At 40.3% G+C, this 18494-nt stretch overlaps 1 protein-coding gene across 1 annotated transcript in view; it reads left to right on the top strand.

The window, feature by feature from the left end:
• Positions 1 to 15800, top strand: part of LOC103475832 (neuronal migration protein doublecortin) — a 28730-nt gene extending 12930 nt beyond the window's left edge. Inside the window, exons 4-7 of the mRNA XM_008427745.3 lie at positions 6892 to 6994; positions 10055 to 10150; positions 12262 to 12359; positions 12601 to 15800. Of these exons, the coding sequence (XP_008425967.1) occupies positions 6892 to 6994; positions 10055 to 10150; positions 12262 to 12359; positions 12601 to 12657 (354 nt within the window). The 3' untranslated portion in view covers positions 12658 to 15800. The remainder of the gene's footprint in view (positions 1 to 6891; positions 6995 to 10054; positions 10151 to 12261; positions 12360 to 12600) is intronic.
• Positions 15801 to 18494: the final 2694 nt, after the last annotated feature.

Raw genomic sequence — 18494 nt, 5'->3', positions numbered from 1 at the left:
CCTCTTTTCTCTGCCAGAGTTGAGGACAAAATCATTGCCATTTTCCTCTCAAATGCCGGTGCTTCTTTGCTCAATCAACTCAATAGAGGGAAGGGTGGGGCCGCTAGATTCAGGGAGCAATTTAGGATCCTTTTATTTTCGCTGATGGGGCATAATTACTCAGGCTCCATCCATCCATTTTCTTTACACCCTTGTTCCTTAGTAGGGTCGGGAGGGTCGCTGGTGCCCATCTCCAGCTAACGTTCCGGGCGAGAGGCGGGGTCACCTGGACAGGTTGCCAGTCTGTTGCAGGGCAATTACTCAGGCTCTTTAAAAAAAAAAAAAAAAGGAAAAAAAAGTGCAAAAATCTGCTCCTCTTGCAGCTAAAGGCCACCTATTAAATTGCAGGGAGCCATTTTATATTCATTCCTCATCAATGAATGCATCTGGAGTCATACGAAAATGGGAACAATGTGAAAGAAAGCGGGGAAACAAAATGCTCCAGTAGAATTGAAATCTAATCATTTCAAACCAGGTTTAGAAGTTGAGCTTTTTAGTAAGAAAAAACAGAATTTGAGAAGCGTCATATAAGCACAAGTTCTGTCAGACAATAAAGTATTTGCAAAATTTCAGTGTTGATTAAATGTGTGCAAAAAAATTTTTAGTAGCTGCAGATTCTTTCAGGGCTTTTAGTGTCTTAAATGCATCCATTAACAGATAAGAAAAGCCAGCTTTCCCCCTGTTATCAGGGCTCTCGCAGTCTGCCTGCCTCTTGCTGTGCTGTGGAAGCGGTTGTCATGGCAATAAGCTTCCCCGTGATGGATTCAGCTTGTGACAATGGCTGTGATATGCTGAGTGGGCTCTTTACATAGTCTTACCTGCCCTGCCCCCCTTAATCTGTCAGGAGCCCGCTACCTCCACGTCTTACTCACTCACTCGCCCACCCACGAACGAACGAACAGAGGCGACGTGGAAAGAGACGGGTGTGGTTCCCCCCCACACCCCCATGCTGGAGTCCTGAAGCTTTCCCCACTCAGGCCTGTCCAGCAGCTCTGATTTCCTCCATGAACATCAACAAGTGAGCATGACCTGGAGCGAAGAGGAAGAGGAAGAGGAGGAAGCTCGATTTAATAAAGCTGAGGCCACATCAGTCAGCCAAATGGCTGCTTCCCTGGGGCCGGGGCGGGGTGGCCTGCAACCAGCATCGGGCACCAGCTGTGCACCATGACTGTGCAGATACCGCCCCCCCCCCCACCACCACCACCACCCGCCTCCCTGTAAGTGGCTCATCTGTGCTCCAAATGCATCTGGAACAAACCTACTGAAATGCGGTGCTGCTGCTTGGGGGTCAAATAGATGTCAGAGATCTGGTCCAGATTAATCTAATCAGCGGTTTCCATCAAAAGATGCCAATCAGAATGCGTTCAGTTGTCCCCTACTTTGATTTTGATGAACTGGATTGACAGAAGAGTTGGTGGAGTCCTGACAATGACAAAAGATGTTTGGAAGAATATTCAACTCTGCATGTTTTGTTTTTGTTTTTTTTGCCCAGGTAAAGGATTAAAAATAAGGTTCGTCTCCTTAACACTCCTTTTGTCGCTTCTTCAAACATAAGTTGGTTATGCCAAGATGTCAAAACAGACAATTATCACTTTTCTGATTCACCTTGGATTTTCATTAAATGATCAGATTTAAAATCCAAAAGAAGCATCCGTATAAAATGCTGCCTGAGCATCACAATTAGTCATTCGCTGCTCGATGTGGGTTTTATGGAGGCACGACAGGAAGGAAGCAACTCTTCAAAGTCCCCAGGAGGAAGTTTCTCTTGTTGGATGAGACCAAAACGGAGCATGGTATCCTGAACACAAAATCCGTTATTTTGAAACATGGTGATGTGAATGCCTTTTCTTCATCTAACAAAGATACTGGGGTTTGAAGGTATTTGGTCCAGCCTGACGGCAATCCGACACATCCAGTCAGAGCTACAATGGAGGAACGGTGCAGACCAGGGTTTCTCTAATCCGATGTCTTCTAGGTGTGTCACTGGTCCAACACACCTCGATCAAATGGCTGAATTACTTCCTCAGTTTATTCAGGGTCTCCAGATTCCTGATCATTCCCTGATTATTCGAGTCAACCGTGTTGAAGCAGAAGTGCATCTAAAAGTTGCAAAGCATTTTTTGTGTTGGAACGAACGGCCCAGTCAAAGTTCATTCCTTAAACTGATGACTTGTCATAAGGTTTGAAAATGTGTCTTTTGATGCCCCATTTAACCTGACAGAACATTCACAAAATATTACTTTCTAGGTGTGCAAAACTGTTAGAAACTTTCCCTTCAAGTATGTGTCATTACAGTAAAATGTTGTTTCATGGGGAATCAAAGCCTCCATTTTGTTTTTCTTGTATACGTAAAAGAAATAAGAAATAATTTTCTTTCCTATTTAAAATTATGTTCTACTTTGTCAGTCCATCGTATAAAATCTTTTTGCTGCAGTTTGTAACTGATGTGACATTTGAAGAACTGGAAGGAGCAGCGTGTTTGTAATTTATTTGATTTATAGTCCATCCTGTGTGGTTTGAAACCAGACAAGTGTAAAATCGATTAGATAAACTCTGCTGGTTAACAATTTGCTGACTCATTGGGGCATTAGAGGGGAAGTCCATCCCTCAGATGTTAAATGGCTGCATGGAGATCAATTGATATGGCTGTAGATGAGATAAAATCATCCCGGTATTTTGTTTTGGGTGTGCGTCCTAAAAGGATGATCTGAAGTGTTAATCAGCTGTTGGAAGCAAAAGTGCCATTAAAGTAACTAGTTTCCACATTAGATGTCTTATTGATGCCATTTATTCATGTGCAACAAACAAAAATGCATTTATTTTTCCTGCATGTCGTTTGAAATGGCAACGAATCTTCAATTCGCTCAGGATCAGTTTCATCATCTCGGCAACCTTTAGCTGAATAAAGGTTGAATAATTCAGTAATGGTAGGCGGATCGCTGCGCGTCTGATGGAGGGGCTGCTGGTTTTCATTGGGTCATGTGGTTCTGACAGCTGGTGAGGCTCAGATTAAGGATGGGCTCGGTGAGACGGAGGGTGGAGGGCACCCAGAGTCTGGAGAGAGCCAAAAAAAAAAAAAATCCCAAACCCCCTGCCTCAGACAAACACACCGGTGGGGTTAACGGGTATGTTGACACTAATGTGTGCATCGTCTGTGTAACCTATTGGTGGATATGGTTGATGATATTCATCTTAAGAGCGGACGCTTCTTAAATTAGACCAACATTTTCCACGTAGTATTTCCTGTCGTGTTGGATTCTGGCAATTTCTCCAAATCACGTTCAAAACGGGTTTAACAATACTTGCAAATTATGGTTAAAAAAAACCTGCATTTCTTGAATGTTACATGGACTAGAGTAATGTCTTCTGCTAATTTAATTTACGGTAACACTTTATTTGAAGAGGTGTGCATAAGACTGACATGACTGTCATAAACATAACATTACACTGTCATGAACATGAAGGAGTCTAAAAATGTCTGACTGTTATTTTGTAAATAATGACTAGTAATGCAGAGTTGCAATAAAAGTCAATTAAAAGTGTCAACTTTTCATTAAAAGTCATTTACTTCATGACAACAGTCATAAACATTCATAGACTTCTTTATTTATGTTCATGACTCATGTCAGTCTTACGCTCCCCTTCAAATAAAGTGTTTACTCACAATTAACTGTAAAAAATTTATTTCTCCTGCTATGATTTAATGTGGGACAGTTTACAGAAGTGCTGCACCTTGTTGTAAAATATCTTGATCATATTACAAGTAGACAAAACTCTGAAGATTGTAAACTGCAGCAGCAAACACAGTTTCTCTTTACCATGAAGTTTATTGGAATAGTGAACGGGGGGAAAATGTTTCTTTGAAAAATTCATGACTAGAGCCAAAAATCAAACCTCTTTAACATACGAGTTCATCTACGGTCTGACCTACAGTCACAATATTTTACCCTCAACTGGATGTATGACAGCATCTGAAACTATAGATGTGATATATGATTAGCAGAAAACGATCACTGGTTGGTTGGATGACTGGATGGTTTCTTGTAGCCTTTAATTTATGTATTTGGCTAAAACGCTGAGATATGAAAGGCTCTGTGAATCTAATCTGCTTTGTTTTTGTTGGAGCTGTTGGTTTCAGGATAATGCAGGTCACTTGTAAACCTGCAGGCATTGAGGTTCCTTTCTGCAACGTTTCAAACATTGAACAAAAACTCATTTTGAAGCTGCAATTACAGTTTGGAAAGTTGGTTTATGAACAACACAGTGCTGGTGTTGCAATGGAAATTATTTGCACAATTGGTTTCTACAAACTTTATTTCTTACAAACCTCCTGCTAAGACGTCTGAAGGTTGGTTCCTGGGTTTTGGTTCCAACGTATGAACCAAATGCAAGGCGGGATGTTTATGCTGAAGATTAAACGGATTGGTGAACAACTTAAACTCTTTATGTTGGTCTGTTCCAGAATCCTGCGTTTGAGTGGAGATTTAGTCAATGAAGACGGTGCATGTTTGGATTAGATCTTGATCCTTTTAATCAGCTCTATTGTTAAAGCTATTAAAACGAGCTGCTGTCTGCCCTCCGGCCCGTTTTCTTCTCCTCCCCTTCGCCCCTGGGAGGGGGTGAGCTCTTCTTCATGCCTCCATTTTAGGACGACCAGGTGTTTCTGTTGCCACAGGATGCTAACCCCATCGCTGGTAACCTGTATCTAATCTCCTTACACTGAAATCACTGGATAACACTAATGTGTTGCCTCTGATTTGGGGTTGGCAGAAAACCCAATTAGTGTTTGATCCCTGGAGTCAAAGCAGCGTCTCGGTCTTCCAGCGTGGATCTGTATCCGGGGAGTTTTGTGGGGGTGAGGAGTTTTTTTTTTTTTTTGTACAGCTGTTAAATGCCACGCCAACAAGTCACCACCGCCACCACACACTTTTAGCTCGTCTAGCAGGACTGAGATTCAACATGGCAGCTGGTGGGGTGGAGTGCTCTCAAATTATCTGTCGCTCATAGTTTAGGTCCGCATCACAAAGGGAAACCATCTCGACTGGGCCTGGCATCCACTCAGACACGTAGCCGTGATTCAGTTACATTATCGCTGCTCGATATGTCTTTATCTCGTAAGTTGGTATTTCAACAGGTATTGAATATCGACAGAGATGCTCCAGTGAGAATAAAGCAGCTTTTTGATCGAATGGCTCCAACAGGCATGTCAGGCTGTATAATGGAGAGTGGAGGAGAAGGTGTGGCCCACAGACATCTGTCCACTAAGGAGGCCATATTGTTTCAGCAGCTGCTGATTGAATAGACCCAGGGGAAGGAAGCGGAGGCATTTAAACATTATAGGAAAGGTGAAGCCTTTTTTTGTGTGTTCATGTTTTGTTACGTGAACAGAGTGCGGCTAACGGCATGAAATACAATGAGAGCTGAAGCTTCTGCTCACAGGTTTTTACTTGAATATTTTCACATGGATGGTCACTTTTTGTATTTTTACAATTTAACTTTATTGAGACATAATTGAATCCTGCAATAGAAAAAATATATTTTTCATAAAAACAAGATTTGTGATTAAATGTTCTTGGATAAACAAACATTTGGTATTAATTATTTTAAATTTTATGACTGATAATTTATTGTACATGTTGATGATGGACATATAAATTTAAATATTTTATTGATACTACTGTTAGGGCTCTACTGATCAAGTTTTCAGCATCATCCGAGGAATAAGACAAGCTCTCCATCTGTTATCATCAGCAATTCAATTTCAATTCATTTTAACAGAGAAATGGGCTCTTGATATTATATAATGAGAACAAATTTGCATGTTTTGACCAAACATTTAATTTTGCTTCATAAATTTCTATCAAAATCTTTTCCAAAACGTCCAAAGGAATTTTTCCAAATGTTTTTCTGCTTTTTTCCCCCCCTCAAGGTAAAGTTTTACAGTTCACATTTATGAACCTGGAGTTTAGCAGCATATTCTGTTTGAAAATATTTGCAAATTTAAATGTAATCCTGAACATACACTGTTAAAAGTTGCTGAAGGAATGTCTTTAACTCTATTAAATACGTAAATATGAATATTTGAGTTGACTCGAAGCTGGAGTTCATTTAGCCAGATGGATGCAGTCGTCTGCTTTGTGATTATTGTTTCAAAAGGCATTACGGATGTTGACTTAAAATATATCCAATAAAAACTCAGATTTTTGGGGTTATCATTATGGTATTGTGAGAAATTGACATGTATTGTGGTGCACCTTTAGGTTTGTTAATGTTTTATTTTGTTTTTCTTTTTGATAGTTTCCAAGACGCCCATCTAATGTCGTATCTTGTTCCCAATTTCATTCCACTTGAACTATCCAAAGCCTTCATGAACCACATTTCTATCAGCATTTTTTTAACATGAATTTTGAAGTGTTGCATTTGAAAGGTTGATAGAAACGGCAAAATTCAAAATAACCACAAAAAAAAAAAAGATTTTAACACACTTGCGTAGTTTTTGGCTTTTCTGAAGGAGTTAATGCAGTAAAGGGAAGATGGAAACACATTTGCTGAATACATTTGATGTAGGAAACCCTTTCATACACTGACGGTTCTGTTCTAGAGGCACAAAACTTGGACAAATTTATAAGTCTAAACCTTTCAACCCGGAGGGGATGACTCTCCATTTTTCCAAGATGTGATCAGTGCTAGTTGCACCCTTTGCATCTAGTTTATCAAAGCCATTTGTAGCATTAACGTCTGAAATTAATCCCGCTCCATCTACTTTTTTCTAACCAGTAGATGGAAACAAACCTAATTTCCATTTATTTTCTTAATTTCTTGTTTCTCAACTACTGTTTTCTCCCTTCAAAGGTCACCTGCCTTCAAGACTTCTTTGGTGATGACGATGTCTTCATTGCATGTGGACCAGAGAAATTTCGCTACGCACAGGATGACTTTTCACTGGATGAGAACGGTGAGCCTTAGTCCAACAGAGACGTCGTTTATAATGTACTTTATTACCAAAGTTACTCACTTAACACACCATAACATATGGATTATGTGTGTCATGACAGACATAATCCATAAAGTTTAATATTAACTCACTCTTTGAGGCTGAAAAAATCTCCAACTCTTCCAGGCAGGTTTGAGTATGCTCACGGAAATATTTTATTATTCTTGATAACAAGTCCCATAAGGTATTGCAATAAACTATTATTGTTTTTAAGAGTTTTTAAGGAATAATAATTGCATAATAAAGCAAGAACACGTTCTCAAACATCAATAACTTTAAATCCAAATGAACATTCAACCCTGGAACTGAAAGACATTTTAAATATACCAGATAATTAAACAAAACAGCAGAAATAAAATGAACAAAATTGTCCTTCCAAAAAAAACGGGCTAGTTGAGATCAACGCACCAGATTAAAGACTTTTGTCGTCCAGTTGTTGGTGGCTAAATAGAAAATGATAAATCATGCAAATGGAGATGATTGAGTTTCTTAATTTTTAATGCAATTAATTGATCGCTCATTGCAACAGGCCTAATCGTGTCACATCACCAGGCCTGAATTTGATGAGCTCCCGTTAGCAAACCATTTTCTGCCCGTCTATGGCTTGGATGCATTATCCGAAAATCTGAATTCAATCATTTCGGTGATTGATTGGATATCTTTGGCAGTGTAGTCCAGGCTGAGATGGTTGCATCAATCTTTTTCTCTCCCAACAGAAATAAATTCAGCGTTGGCATGAACTAAACAACAATCGATGCAGTAAATTGAGTTGGGGAAGGTATCAAACACGCTTAGAAGTATATCGGTCAGCTCAGTGAGATTTATAAGCTAATGCCTTGGTCAGCGTGGTCGCTAATATTCAAAGCTAGGTGAGCGAAAAATGAGGGATACTGACAAAGAGGCAGAGAAAGATGGAGCTGAAGCAGAGCTTTATCAGCAGCGAGCAGCTCGGAGGGAAGCGGGCAGAAGTCAGAGAGCCATTAATCTGTCCAGTGACGGGTGTAGGCCAGCTGATCTGTCGGTGCTGATACCGCTGTGAAGTCGAAGAGAGGAAAAGGTAAAGCCAGTAGTCTTGCTGAGTGTCTCTCCTCCCTGCAGACCTGAAAGACCTATTTTTAAAGTCCCTGTTCTACATAAACTCCTCTCCTGGAAACGTGCGGTCTCTTCCTCCGAACACAGCGGTGCTGCAGAGCTGACTTCTTATTATGTTTTCCTCCGTCCCTTCGCTTTGCCACGGAGATTCCAGTAATGATCTGTGTCCTTAATGTTCTACAAACTCCCCCGTGGACCCGAGCTAAATTGTTTCATTTAGTCTCTAACCTTAGGCCAATGCTGCAGAAAATGAATGAGGGTCTGCAGCATGCCGACATCACCGAGTCGGCCTCAGAGGAGCCAGCCGGGATGGGGGGGTTGGAGGGGTTGACTGCTCTGTATCACATGGACATTAAGTCTGCAGACATCATAAATCTTCCACACGAAGACAAATGAAAATGCTTACGTTCTCTGTATTAAAGGAGTCTAGGTTCTTGTCTGAGGAAAACCTGGAATGATTTGGTTTTTTGTTTTGTGACCCTTTTGATGTCAAAAATAAACCCACACTTCACATTTAGTGGGGTGGAGCAGAACGTATTTGCACCCCGTTCACTTTTGTATGTCACAAGCTAATTAAAAGTAGATTCTTACAAAAGGAAAATCCATGCAGATTAGCTCATGACTGAAAACATGTTTCCATCTTCGTTTGATTTACATTTCCGACTGTAAATCAAAAGTGCTACAACAACAGGCAGATGTGTGTCCAGTTGTTGTTCACAATTGAACTCTGGTGAATCTCATCATCCTTTGTGTTTTTGAAACGCCTAAAGGAAACGATCAGCTGATTGCATATAATTTAGAATGAAACGAAGCACTCCACTCTGCATTGGTGCAGAAACCAAAAATTCTCTGCTCTGAAAAAGATCAAGCAGTTTTCGTCACTATCAAACGCTTTGTGTAAAGGAAACATTACCATTAAAATGCAGCCGTAATTTCAAATGTAATTTTCTTCAAATCTAATCTTCGTGATCAGTGATCAGTCTTTGATTAAAAGTTGCTCTTAACAAACATGTTTAGAACCATCAGTTTTTGCATATTTCAGATTCTCATGTAGTTTTTGGTGAGTTGATGAGCAGAAACTGAATTTTACCTCCACTTGTTCAGTTCTGGTCCAGTGATCTGAGAGGTCAAGGTTCAAATTTAATCAGCTCAAATATATTTTGATACAATATCAGAAATTTAAATTCAAAATAGTTTTCAAGCAAACCTGAACAATGATGCCAAAATACATCTTTGTGACCTTAACGCCAAACGCCATCATTACTGTGAAGCATAGTGGTGGCAGTGCCATGCTGTGGGGGTGTTTTTCTATGACCAGATTTAAAATCTATTTGAGTAATTTTGTAACACAAAAGTGTAAAAAGTGAGGCGGTGCGAATAATTTCTGGTGGAGCTGTTTATGCAGCTGCAGCATTCGCAGAACCAGGAATGTGATCTGACTCTGGGCTATTTTGGGAGACAGACTGCCAGTCTGAAGTACTGTCAAAGGAGCGCTGGTGACACACTTGCCAAACAATAGCGCACCAGTTTTTACGTCTGTATCCAGCAGCGTGTGAAGGTGAAGAGAAAGAAGACGGATATGGTGCGATCCCAGGAGATGGAGGGAGGACAGAACGTATAATTAGCATCAGAGGAGGGAAGGAGCGCAGAGGAGGGGGAGGGAAGGAGGAGAAGAGAGAGACTGACAGTATAAACGGAATGGAAGATGCTCTGAGGGAGGAGCAGTGATGTCTGCAGCCTGTCTGCTCTGATTATTACACTGACCCAGAATACCAAAATGTAAAAAAATAATAAAAATAAAATCCTGGAATGTATTCTGTTTTTTTACAGATCTGAGGAACGACGCTACGATCCGACACCCTGATTAATCTTCAGCCTCAGTCATTCGGTTTTTATTAGTTTTGATTTTCCTTTTCATCTGTCCCACAGAATGCCGGCTGATGAAGGGGGCGGCGGCCAAGGCCCAGCGCGGTTCGGTAAAGAGTCCTGGTCCGATCAAGCGCTGCAAATCTCCTGCTGACTCCAGTGAGTAACCGCCACCCGACGCCGACGTCGCCTTTCCTGACCGCGCCCCGCAATGAGCGCAGTCGAAGATCGGCAGAAAAACAACGAGGCAGCCTGCGGTGTTGTAAATGAACTAACATAACTACATGTGACAGCAGAGGGATTTAACTGACCTCTGACCTTATTCCAAGAGGCGTGGCGAGCATGTCAGATCAATAATGTATGAGGGAAAGGTGGCTTGCATCCAATGAGCAAATATCCGAGATGATTGGGTTTTAATGCATTTGTTGTGCTTGAAGATAAGTCCTCCTTTATCTGCAGGAAGGGAATCAGGCTCGACGGATGGATTAAACTACAGGATCAAAAAAATCTGCTCCTTTATCTTAGATCGCAGGACTGGATTAAAAAAAAAAAGCCCAGTTTAAATCCAGTCTTTGCTTATAAGTAATAATCTAGGATTTAGTATAATTGTGTTCAACATGCTTTATTGAATAAGAGAGGAAAAAGCATGAATAAATCAAGAAAAGTAAACAAAGACAACATGAACAGCTGTCGGCTGTTTGTTGGACAGACAGGTTAATATTTAATGATGTCCACTGAAACCCAGGGCGACTTGCTTATTAATTGTTTATTAGCATTTATTGTGAAAAAGGGCCTTGATAAAACAGGATTGTGCATCTGTCTGAAGATATCAACATCTCTCTGTTGGGATAAATAAATAAAAAGTACAGCAGTGGTCGGAACTGAATGTATGTTTTTTAATTATGTTGAAACAGTGATTCAAAATTTACCTGATTCATATATACTTTTTTCACCAACTAACAATTTGGCACAGATTTTGTATTTTTGGAATAACTTTAAGAAAGTTGAAGGAATATTTTTGCTAAATGTTCAGAAATTATCTTAAAAACTGGAGGAGCTCATTTTAATTGTCTTTTTTTTAGGTTTTTGTTTTTGACTCTGATATGGATTGCCTCCTTTACCCGTTCTTAAACCAGTTTCATGTTTAACTTCACAGTCCTGTTGGAAGACCCAATCCCTGTCCTAGAGCCAACAACATTTGGTTCAAAGTTATGGATTTGAAGGTTGTCATCCTTTATCATCCCAACTATTTTATGGAATATATTTACAACCAAAAAAAAAACCCCTCAATGTTTGACCACTCCAGAGATTCTCCTCGTCATTCTCTGTTTTTAATGACTGTAAAACCTTCACACATGGATAATTTGTGTAGATTTGGACAGCTTCAAATCTCAGCTGATTGTGAAGGTAGATCAGCTCCAGCCTCACTGATTCCTTGGTTGTTCTTGAACCATTTCCTGCCGTCTGAGGGTAAAAATTTAGATCGAAAACGACAGAAAAATGATCCCAAACACGCCTCAGACTGGTTTTGTAACACGTTTTAAGTCTAACATTAGTGATTTGTCATAGAATGGCTGTGAAACCTCTCTTTTTCAAAGTTCTGTGAGCCTTATAAATATTAAAATGTAAAGTCAAACTTTATTTGCCTTTGTGGAGAAAACATTACTGTGTCTCCTCTGCAGGCGACTGTCTGGTCTCTCTTGGCTTTTTGTCCCATCGCTGTGGGAGAGCTGCCCGTCTCTCGCAAACCAATTTTTAGGTTTTCCGAGGTAGAAGGGCTTTTGGAGCGAGTTTAACTTTTTACTTGCTTACTCTCCATGTAGCCGAGCGTTTAAACGAAGCCAACAAGGGCGGGTGGGGGGGGAAAGAGGAGCTTTATCCACTGTTTGTTTTCAACTCCGTGGCTCAGACTCAAGCTGGCCATCTGCTTCGGCCTTTTCATCTCTTATAGACAAAACTCTTTTAAGGCACTTACAACACACAGCTACATCACCTCACACCACTCTCGGATCTAAACAGAGGTTCCTAGCAACGATTCAGGACACAGACTGCGAGAATAAAATGTCGCCAAACTAAAGCGGCAGACTCATCAGGCTCCCGGCGGGCCTTTAGACGAGAGCCAGGGGAGTCTATCGTTCAGCGCTGACTTTTATGGAGAGCAAGGGGAAAGAAAGCGGTTTGGATTGGTCTTGCACGCTATCTAATCCACAGTACTCTCTTTTTCCCTCCTCCCTGTCTTTTCTTTCTGTCTGCTCCGTCGGATCCCTCAGCCAACGGGACCGGCTCCAGCAGCCAAATCTCCACCCCGATATCCAAACATTCCCCCACCTCCACCCCCACCAGTCCAGGCCTGAACAACAAGCAGAAGGTAACGAAACCTTTCCAATGTTCACGTTTCAGTCAGACTTTATATGAAAGGCCAACACAGAGTAGTGCATTTATGTGAAGAGGAAAGGCAAGTTACACATTTTTAATGGTGAAATGACATTTAAGTTTGTGATTTCTGACAAAATGTGAGACTTTATTTCTTTTTAAAGCAGCTCCATATTTTTATTTGCCGACGTCTCGACGGCGAGCTCACGGGTAACCACGCTGCGCTCTGCTTCCAGGATCTCTACCTGCCCTTATCTCTGGAAGATGAGGACTCTCTGGGAGAATCGATGTAACTTCCTTCCTGCAGCCAGCCTTCGTTTTGGCCTGAAACACAGAAGTTTGACACGTCTGCTGCTTTCCACCTTCACTCACAGTGCCACCAGTCGAAGAGAACCGCTCTTTGTCTCTCTCTCTCTCTCTTTTGGGCCTTTGACACCATTTGCTGCTTGAGAATAACAATCGGTTGTTAAACTCAGTCTCGTCAGCTCACTAATGTTCAGACACGATAACCACTTGATCGCTGTTTATGGATTTTCATCAGAATAAGTAATTTTAGACATGTCCACCCGGGGTACACTTTTAAATTTCCACTCAAGCAGCAAATGGGGGAATTTTCAGCCACACGTTGAACAACTTTTTTTTTTATTCACTTTACATTTTTGTGACTGTCCTCCTGTCCCTCCGTCCAACCGTTGAAGGTGTGAATGTTACTGGTTCCTAGTCTGAGGAGGAGGGTCTGTTGATGAGGGTATTTCTAAACCTGCTGTGTAAATACTGTGTACAGCCATCCGTCCACCATAACCTCTCTGCTCAGTGTCTGTTGCTGTGCTTCCATTTTGTCACTACAATGTTCAACCTTCACTTGACATGTCACAGGGTCACGGGGTCAAAGTAGACGAAAGAAATCAAGCGGTGATGGTTTGGGTTGTTGGGATTAGAGGGATTATCCGTCAGAAATGTTTTAAAGTAAATAAAGTATAATTTCAGAAAACTGTAAGCACTGAGGCTTCACACAGTGTGCAATAGAAATTTATTGGCATGAATTTTGCCCAGTCGGACCGAACGGGAAGATGTAAAGGCGTCGTCTCCTATTTCTCTAAATGTTCATGCTTCATCTGCTTTGACCTTTAGACGGTAGGCTATAAGTGGTTCGTACCCTCCGTGTTTTTCACAAGATGCAGTGCATGATATTGTATGAAACTTTTAAGTTTAAAAAGCTGATTTCTTTGTTTTGTTTTTTTTTGAAGGACCTAATGGTACATAAAAACAACCAAAGCAAAATCAAGTAGGCCCAGAATGCAGCTTTTATATCCTGAGCTGATTAATTCCCCTTTAAGCCACTTTATCACCTCCTTTTTGGTTCGACCGCAACTTGTGGTGAGTTTTAACAATAAATGGTGTCCGGCAGAAATATCAACAACACTTAGACTTTTTCCAGTTTTTGTCATGTTGCAGCCACAAACTTGAATAATACGTCTTTTGGAACCAATGACAGGTTTTCTTTCCTCTCCATTAAGTCCATCCATTCCCACAGCCTGATGCTGCTGCTACCTTGTTTGATGGTGGTGGTGCCTTCACAGACCAGCTGGGTTAAAAAAGATTCAATTACTCATGGTTAGACTCTAGTTACTAATTGGATCACACTTGGAAGCACCTGGTTGCACCGTTTAATTAGTAGCATCACTGTACGTTTCTGTATACACGTTCACGCTGCACTTTTAAGTTTGTAAAAATGTTAAATATCAGCTTGAAACTTGCGGTTTATAGTTTCCTTTCCCTTCACAAATATGCGGTGCGACTTTGTCTTGGCCCAAAAGAAAGAAAATTTAAATTTTGTGGTTGCTGCGTGTCAGAATGCAGAAAGGTTTAAGCATCAGAACCGCTTTCGACCGGCACCAAAACCGGTGGGGTGGGGGGAATAAATCTCAAAGCCAAAGTGTTGTTTTGACCAAGAACAAACAAAACGGGAGGAGATGTAACGTTTTGATGGTAGTGAGCACACATGGAGCTGATGCATGTCTCATTGAAATAATAAATCCTCTTCATCTAAGGCAGGCCGTTGCATTACGGCGCTAAGGCAGTAGTGGGATTTCTCCTCTTTTTGCATGGCTCGGCATAGTTCAGGGATCGTGGGAGGGTGGTGAAAATATGTTTGTCTAAATTTCATGTGTGGGCTTAAAAGTTTTATAAAGCTTATTAATTTATATTAAAGGTACCTGTGCAGGATTCCTCATTTCCTTAGTTTAAACTTGCTCCGAACAAGTTTTTCCACACTTCTGTGTGCAATTTTGTATCTCCATATTTCTCTTTCTGTCGTTGCGACTTCTTACGGCGCGCTCCACTCTAAGGTGGAGATGGGAGTTTTACTTGGCAGGGAATCAAGCCTGAGACGTCTCTGAATCGAATGACTGAAGCACAAAAGCAGGGAACCACTAATTCATTTACGACAACAGATTTTTACCGGCCGGCCTCTCAAAACGATTAACCACCCATTCTCAATAGTCATAAAATGCTGCACATGTAGCATCTTTTCGATTAAGTACTATGCATTTGGATTCAACAGTTGCTGACATTATTCTCTTTGGTAGAAATTGCCTTTTTATTAAAATAAGAAGTGTGATTAGAAAGGAGCCTAAAGTGAGCTTTTTTTTTTTTTTTTTTTTTCCATTGTGATGAATCGTCTGTCTGGAAGTCCTGTCTTTAGATGTGACGCTGCGTCCGCCTGCTTGATGATCTTTGGTCGATGTTTTTTCTCGTCAGCCTCAACGCTGAACACAAGCCATCACAATCTGGTGCTGTGAACTCCACCTTTCTCCAGCAGGGAGCGCTGTTATGCCAGCACAACAACTAAAATCAGCAGCAGGGGGCGCGTCCCTTTGACTCCTATTTTATACCAATAAAAGGAAAAACACAAAAAGAATAAAAACAATTTCCTATTGCTTCTGTTAAACCTCACGCGCTAATGTTCTAGTTTCCTTACAACTTTTTACATCTCAACATATTTAAGCAGAAAATGTTTGTCTTGAATGAAGCGGCTGCCACCATTGAAGATGACTGGTGTGATTTATCACCATCAGTGGTGCCTTTCTTTTTTCTTTTCTAGATAAATGTCTTTTGATAAAAACAATAAATGGAACGCAAGAAGGCTTGTTCTTTAGCAGCTATTTGTAATAAATTTTTTTAAATGTCTTAAACGAAGAGGCCTCCTATCACACTTTGTTTTGTAGAGATACAGGACACTTTGCCATGGTGTAAATACACTTCTTTCCTCTTCTTTCATAATGTATGCCTTTCGGATCAAATTACTTTCTTTCTCTCTCTCTAAAATTGACACTGTTGTTTTTAGTGGTATTTTGCAATGTTACCGTGGCTTGTTTCAGTGCTTCATTCAATGTATTAACTGGTATCCTTTTGCAAATAAAACATTGGTATTTCACGTTGTGTTTTCTGTTCTTTACCCTATGAACATCTTTTAATTCCATTTTATTAATTTAAATGCTTGAAGGGAATCTGAAGTGGGATGATTACGCTCAGTCTTGGTGTCTAATTGTGTAAATGTTGAGTCTGAATATTTGATTTTAAAGTAAACGCTGGTAAGAAATGGGGCTCAAATGTTAAGTACTGAATCTAAAGAAAAAATATTTAAAGGTTTTTAAGTAATTGGTTAGTGGTTAAATGTGATAAATATTGAAATCAAAAATGCAAACTTATTTAAAACAAAATGTATGCTAGTGGTCAAATCGTGGTGCAAAGGTTTTATATGGGTAACTGTTTAAAATGTACTTTTCTTCCTCCACACAAACTTTTAGTGGGAAGTCTCTAACATGTTTAGCTTTAAATCTGTAGTTGTATCATTTTGTCAGATGTTGCAGCAGTGAGTCGCCCCCTGCTGGCTCTTTCATAAAAGTTTGGTTTAGGCACAACAGCGAGAACCCATGCATGCACAGGGAGAACATGCAAACTCCGTGCAGAAAGACCCCGGGCCAGGATTCGAACCCAGAACCTTCTTGCTGCTAGGCAACAGTGCTCAGTTTTGTCAATGTGAAATTCATTCTTATGTTGATGTTTGGATATTTTCTTTGGGACAAACTGGTTGCCATCAAGGTTCGATTTCAAATGTATGGGGTTCCGATGTCCACTGTAGTGGACACATATTTCAAAAATAAAAACTTTTTTTCTCAATTTTTTTTTTCAGTATTCAACTTACCTTACAAACGGTGTGGGATTAAAAAAAAATGGTGATTGGAAAATAATTTTTTTCCTGTTAGTCAAGAGGCTATGACAACATTATCTGAATATTTAGTTGTGTCCAGTTCAAAGCACTGTGTTGCAAAATTTGCTTCCAACGCTTATCAATAAAAATTAAAAGATACAAATTTGCAGAAGGCCTGGCGAGGTCAATTAAAAGCAACGCGTTAGCTTGGTTGCTTTGTATTTAGCTCCATTGTGATAATGAAATACAATTCTTCCTTCACCGTGTGACTTTATTTTATGTTTTTTCATTCATGTAACCTGAGTTTAACCTGCCCGTCATGGCAGAATTCAGCCATTCAGGCTCCTTTAGCCCCCTCTTGTGGCCAACTGCTGCAGTGGCATCTATTCAGTAGAGGATGGAGCTCACCATCACTTGGTAAAACATCGCGGTTGCATTGTCAACTAGTAAATTACAAATCCATTTTTTTCAGCATTTCCGCGAAATTATTAAATATATAAAAAGATCATTATTGTTAGAAGCAGCTCCAGTGAAAAGTGGGAGTCAGATCTAGTTACACAAAGTGTGGCCAAAGTGCCACTTTTGACAAAAATGTGGAGTTTGGCAAGATGGCGACTAAATGATCAGTTTCTGAATCATTTATAACATTAACGAAGTCAGACTAGTTCGAAAAATAAATTAGCAGGATTTAATTTTATGGTAAATATATTTCAGGTAGAGTCCAGCAGTATTTGATTTGTAATTTCAAAACATTCTAGAGAGAAAGGCGCATAAACTACAACCAAACACTATTTAAAAAAATTAAGCTAACCTATTCAAGAAATATGTGGTTAGCAAAAGTCAGATAGGTATAAAAATACATCTATAATTTAAAAAGCTAATTTTTTTTGTGAATATCAAATGAAAAGATCCTTGTTTTTGACAGATGTATATTATAAATTAGAAAATCCCTCTGAGGTCATAGAACCAAGCTTGGCTCCAACTACTGTTGTAAGCACTTTGGGTTAAACATCAACAGACGGGAACTTTCAATCACAGCAAACATCTCAAGCTCAGTCTAATAAAATGAAATTAATTTGCGGCCACCAATTTTAAAGTCTTGCCACAGATGCTTAGTGGTGGACTTTGACTAGACCATGCCATTTGCATTGACGCTAACTGTTCCATTGACTGTTTGCCCTAATCTTAGATTTTTGTGCATCTGACAGATTTTCCTCCAAGGTTGGTTTATATTTACCTCCATCTATCTTCCCACATGCACAATCTTTTGAATTTAGGTCAGAAGTTCAGTTTTGGTCTCATCTGATCAGATGTTTCCCCTACAAACTTTGAATGGGACAGCTTATGACCTTTTTTTAAAAAATGTCTTTCTTCTGTCCTATCGAGCGAGTCTCTCACCTGAGCTCTGGACCCATACGGCTCCTCCAGAGTTAGTCTTTTCTTTCTACTCTGAAGCAGAAAACAAAAGTAAACTGCGTTGCAGATTTTGATTTCAGGGGTACGGATACTTTCTGGTCCACTGTAAGACATGTGGACCAGAACGGGATTCCTCTGGTTGCATCATCGTTGCTGAGTGTGACTATGAGCCTGTGGAGCTGGAAAACGGTTTCCTTCTTGAGAACCACCTCGTTTTCCCTGAAATGCTCCCTCAGACTACACTGCCGCCTTTGTTCAGGTCATCTGGTGAACTGTTTTCTCCTGAGGTGTAATCAGCGCTTCCAGCATTCTATCACAGGAAGTACATTCGTCACATCATGCATCGTGAATGCTTTCTTCCTGTCTAAACACAACAATGTCCTCTCTAAATTCTGCGTGTGACAAAACTCTTCACTCGTATCTTCAACAGTTGATCTCCTGAATAAATCCCCTCATCATTGTTGGCCCTTTAAACAAGACGTCAGCCTCTTAGAAGCTGGA

Source organism: Poecilia reticulata, chromosome 14, assembly GCF_904066995.2.
Source record: "Poecilia reticulata chromosome 14, P_reticulata-male-v2, whole genome shotgun sequence".
In the NCBI taxonomy this organism is placed as follows: domain Eukaryota; kingdom Metazoa; phylum Chordata; class Actinopteri; order Cyprinodontiformes; family Poeciliidae; genus Poecilia; species Poecilia reticulata.
Note: the sequence above shows the minus strand (reverse complement) of the source record. Positions and strands in the feature narration are given on the sequence as shown.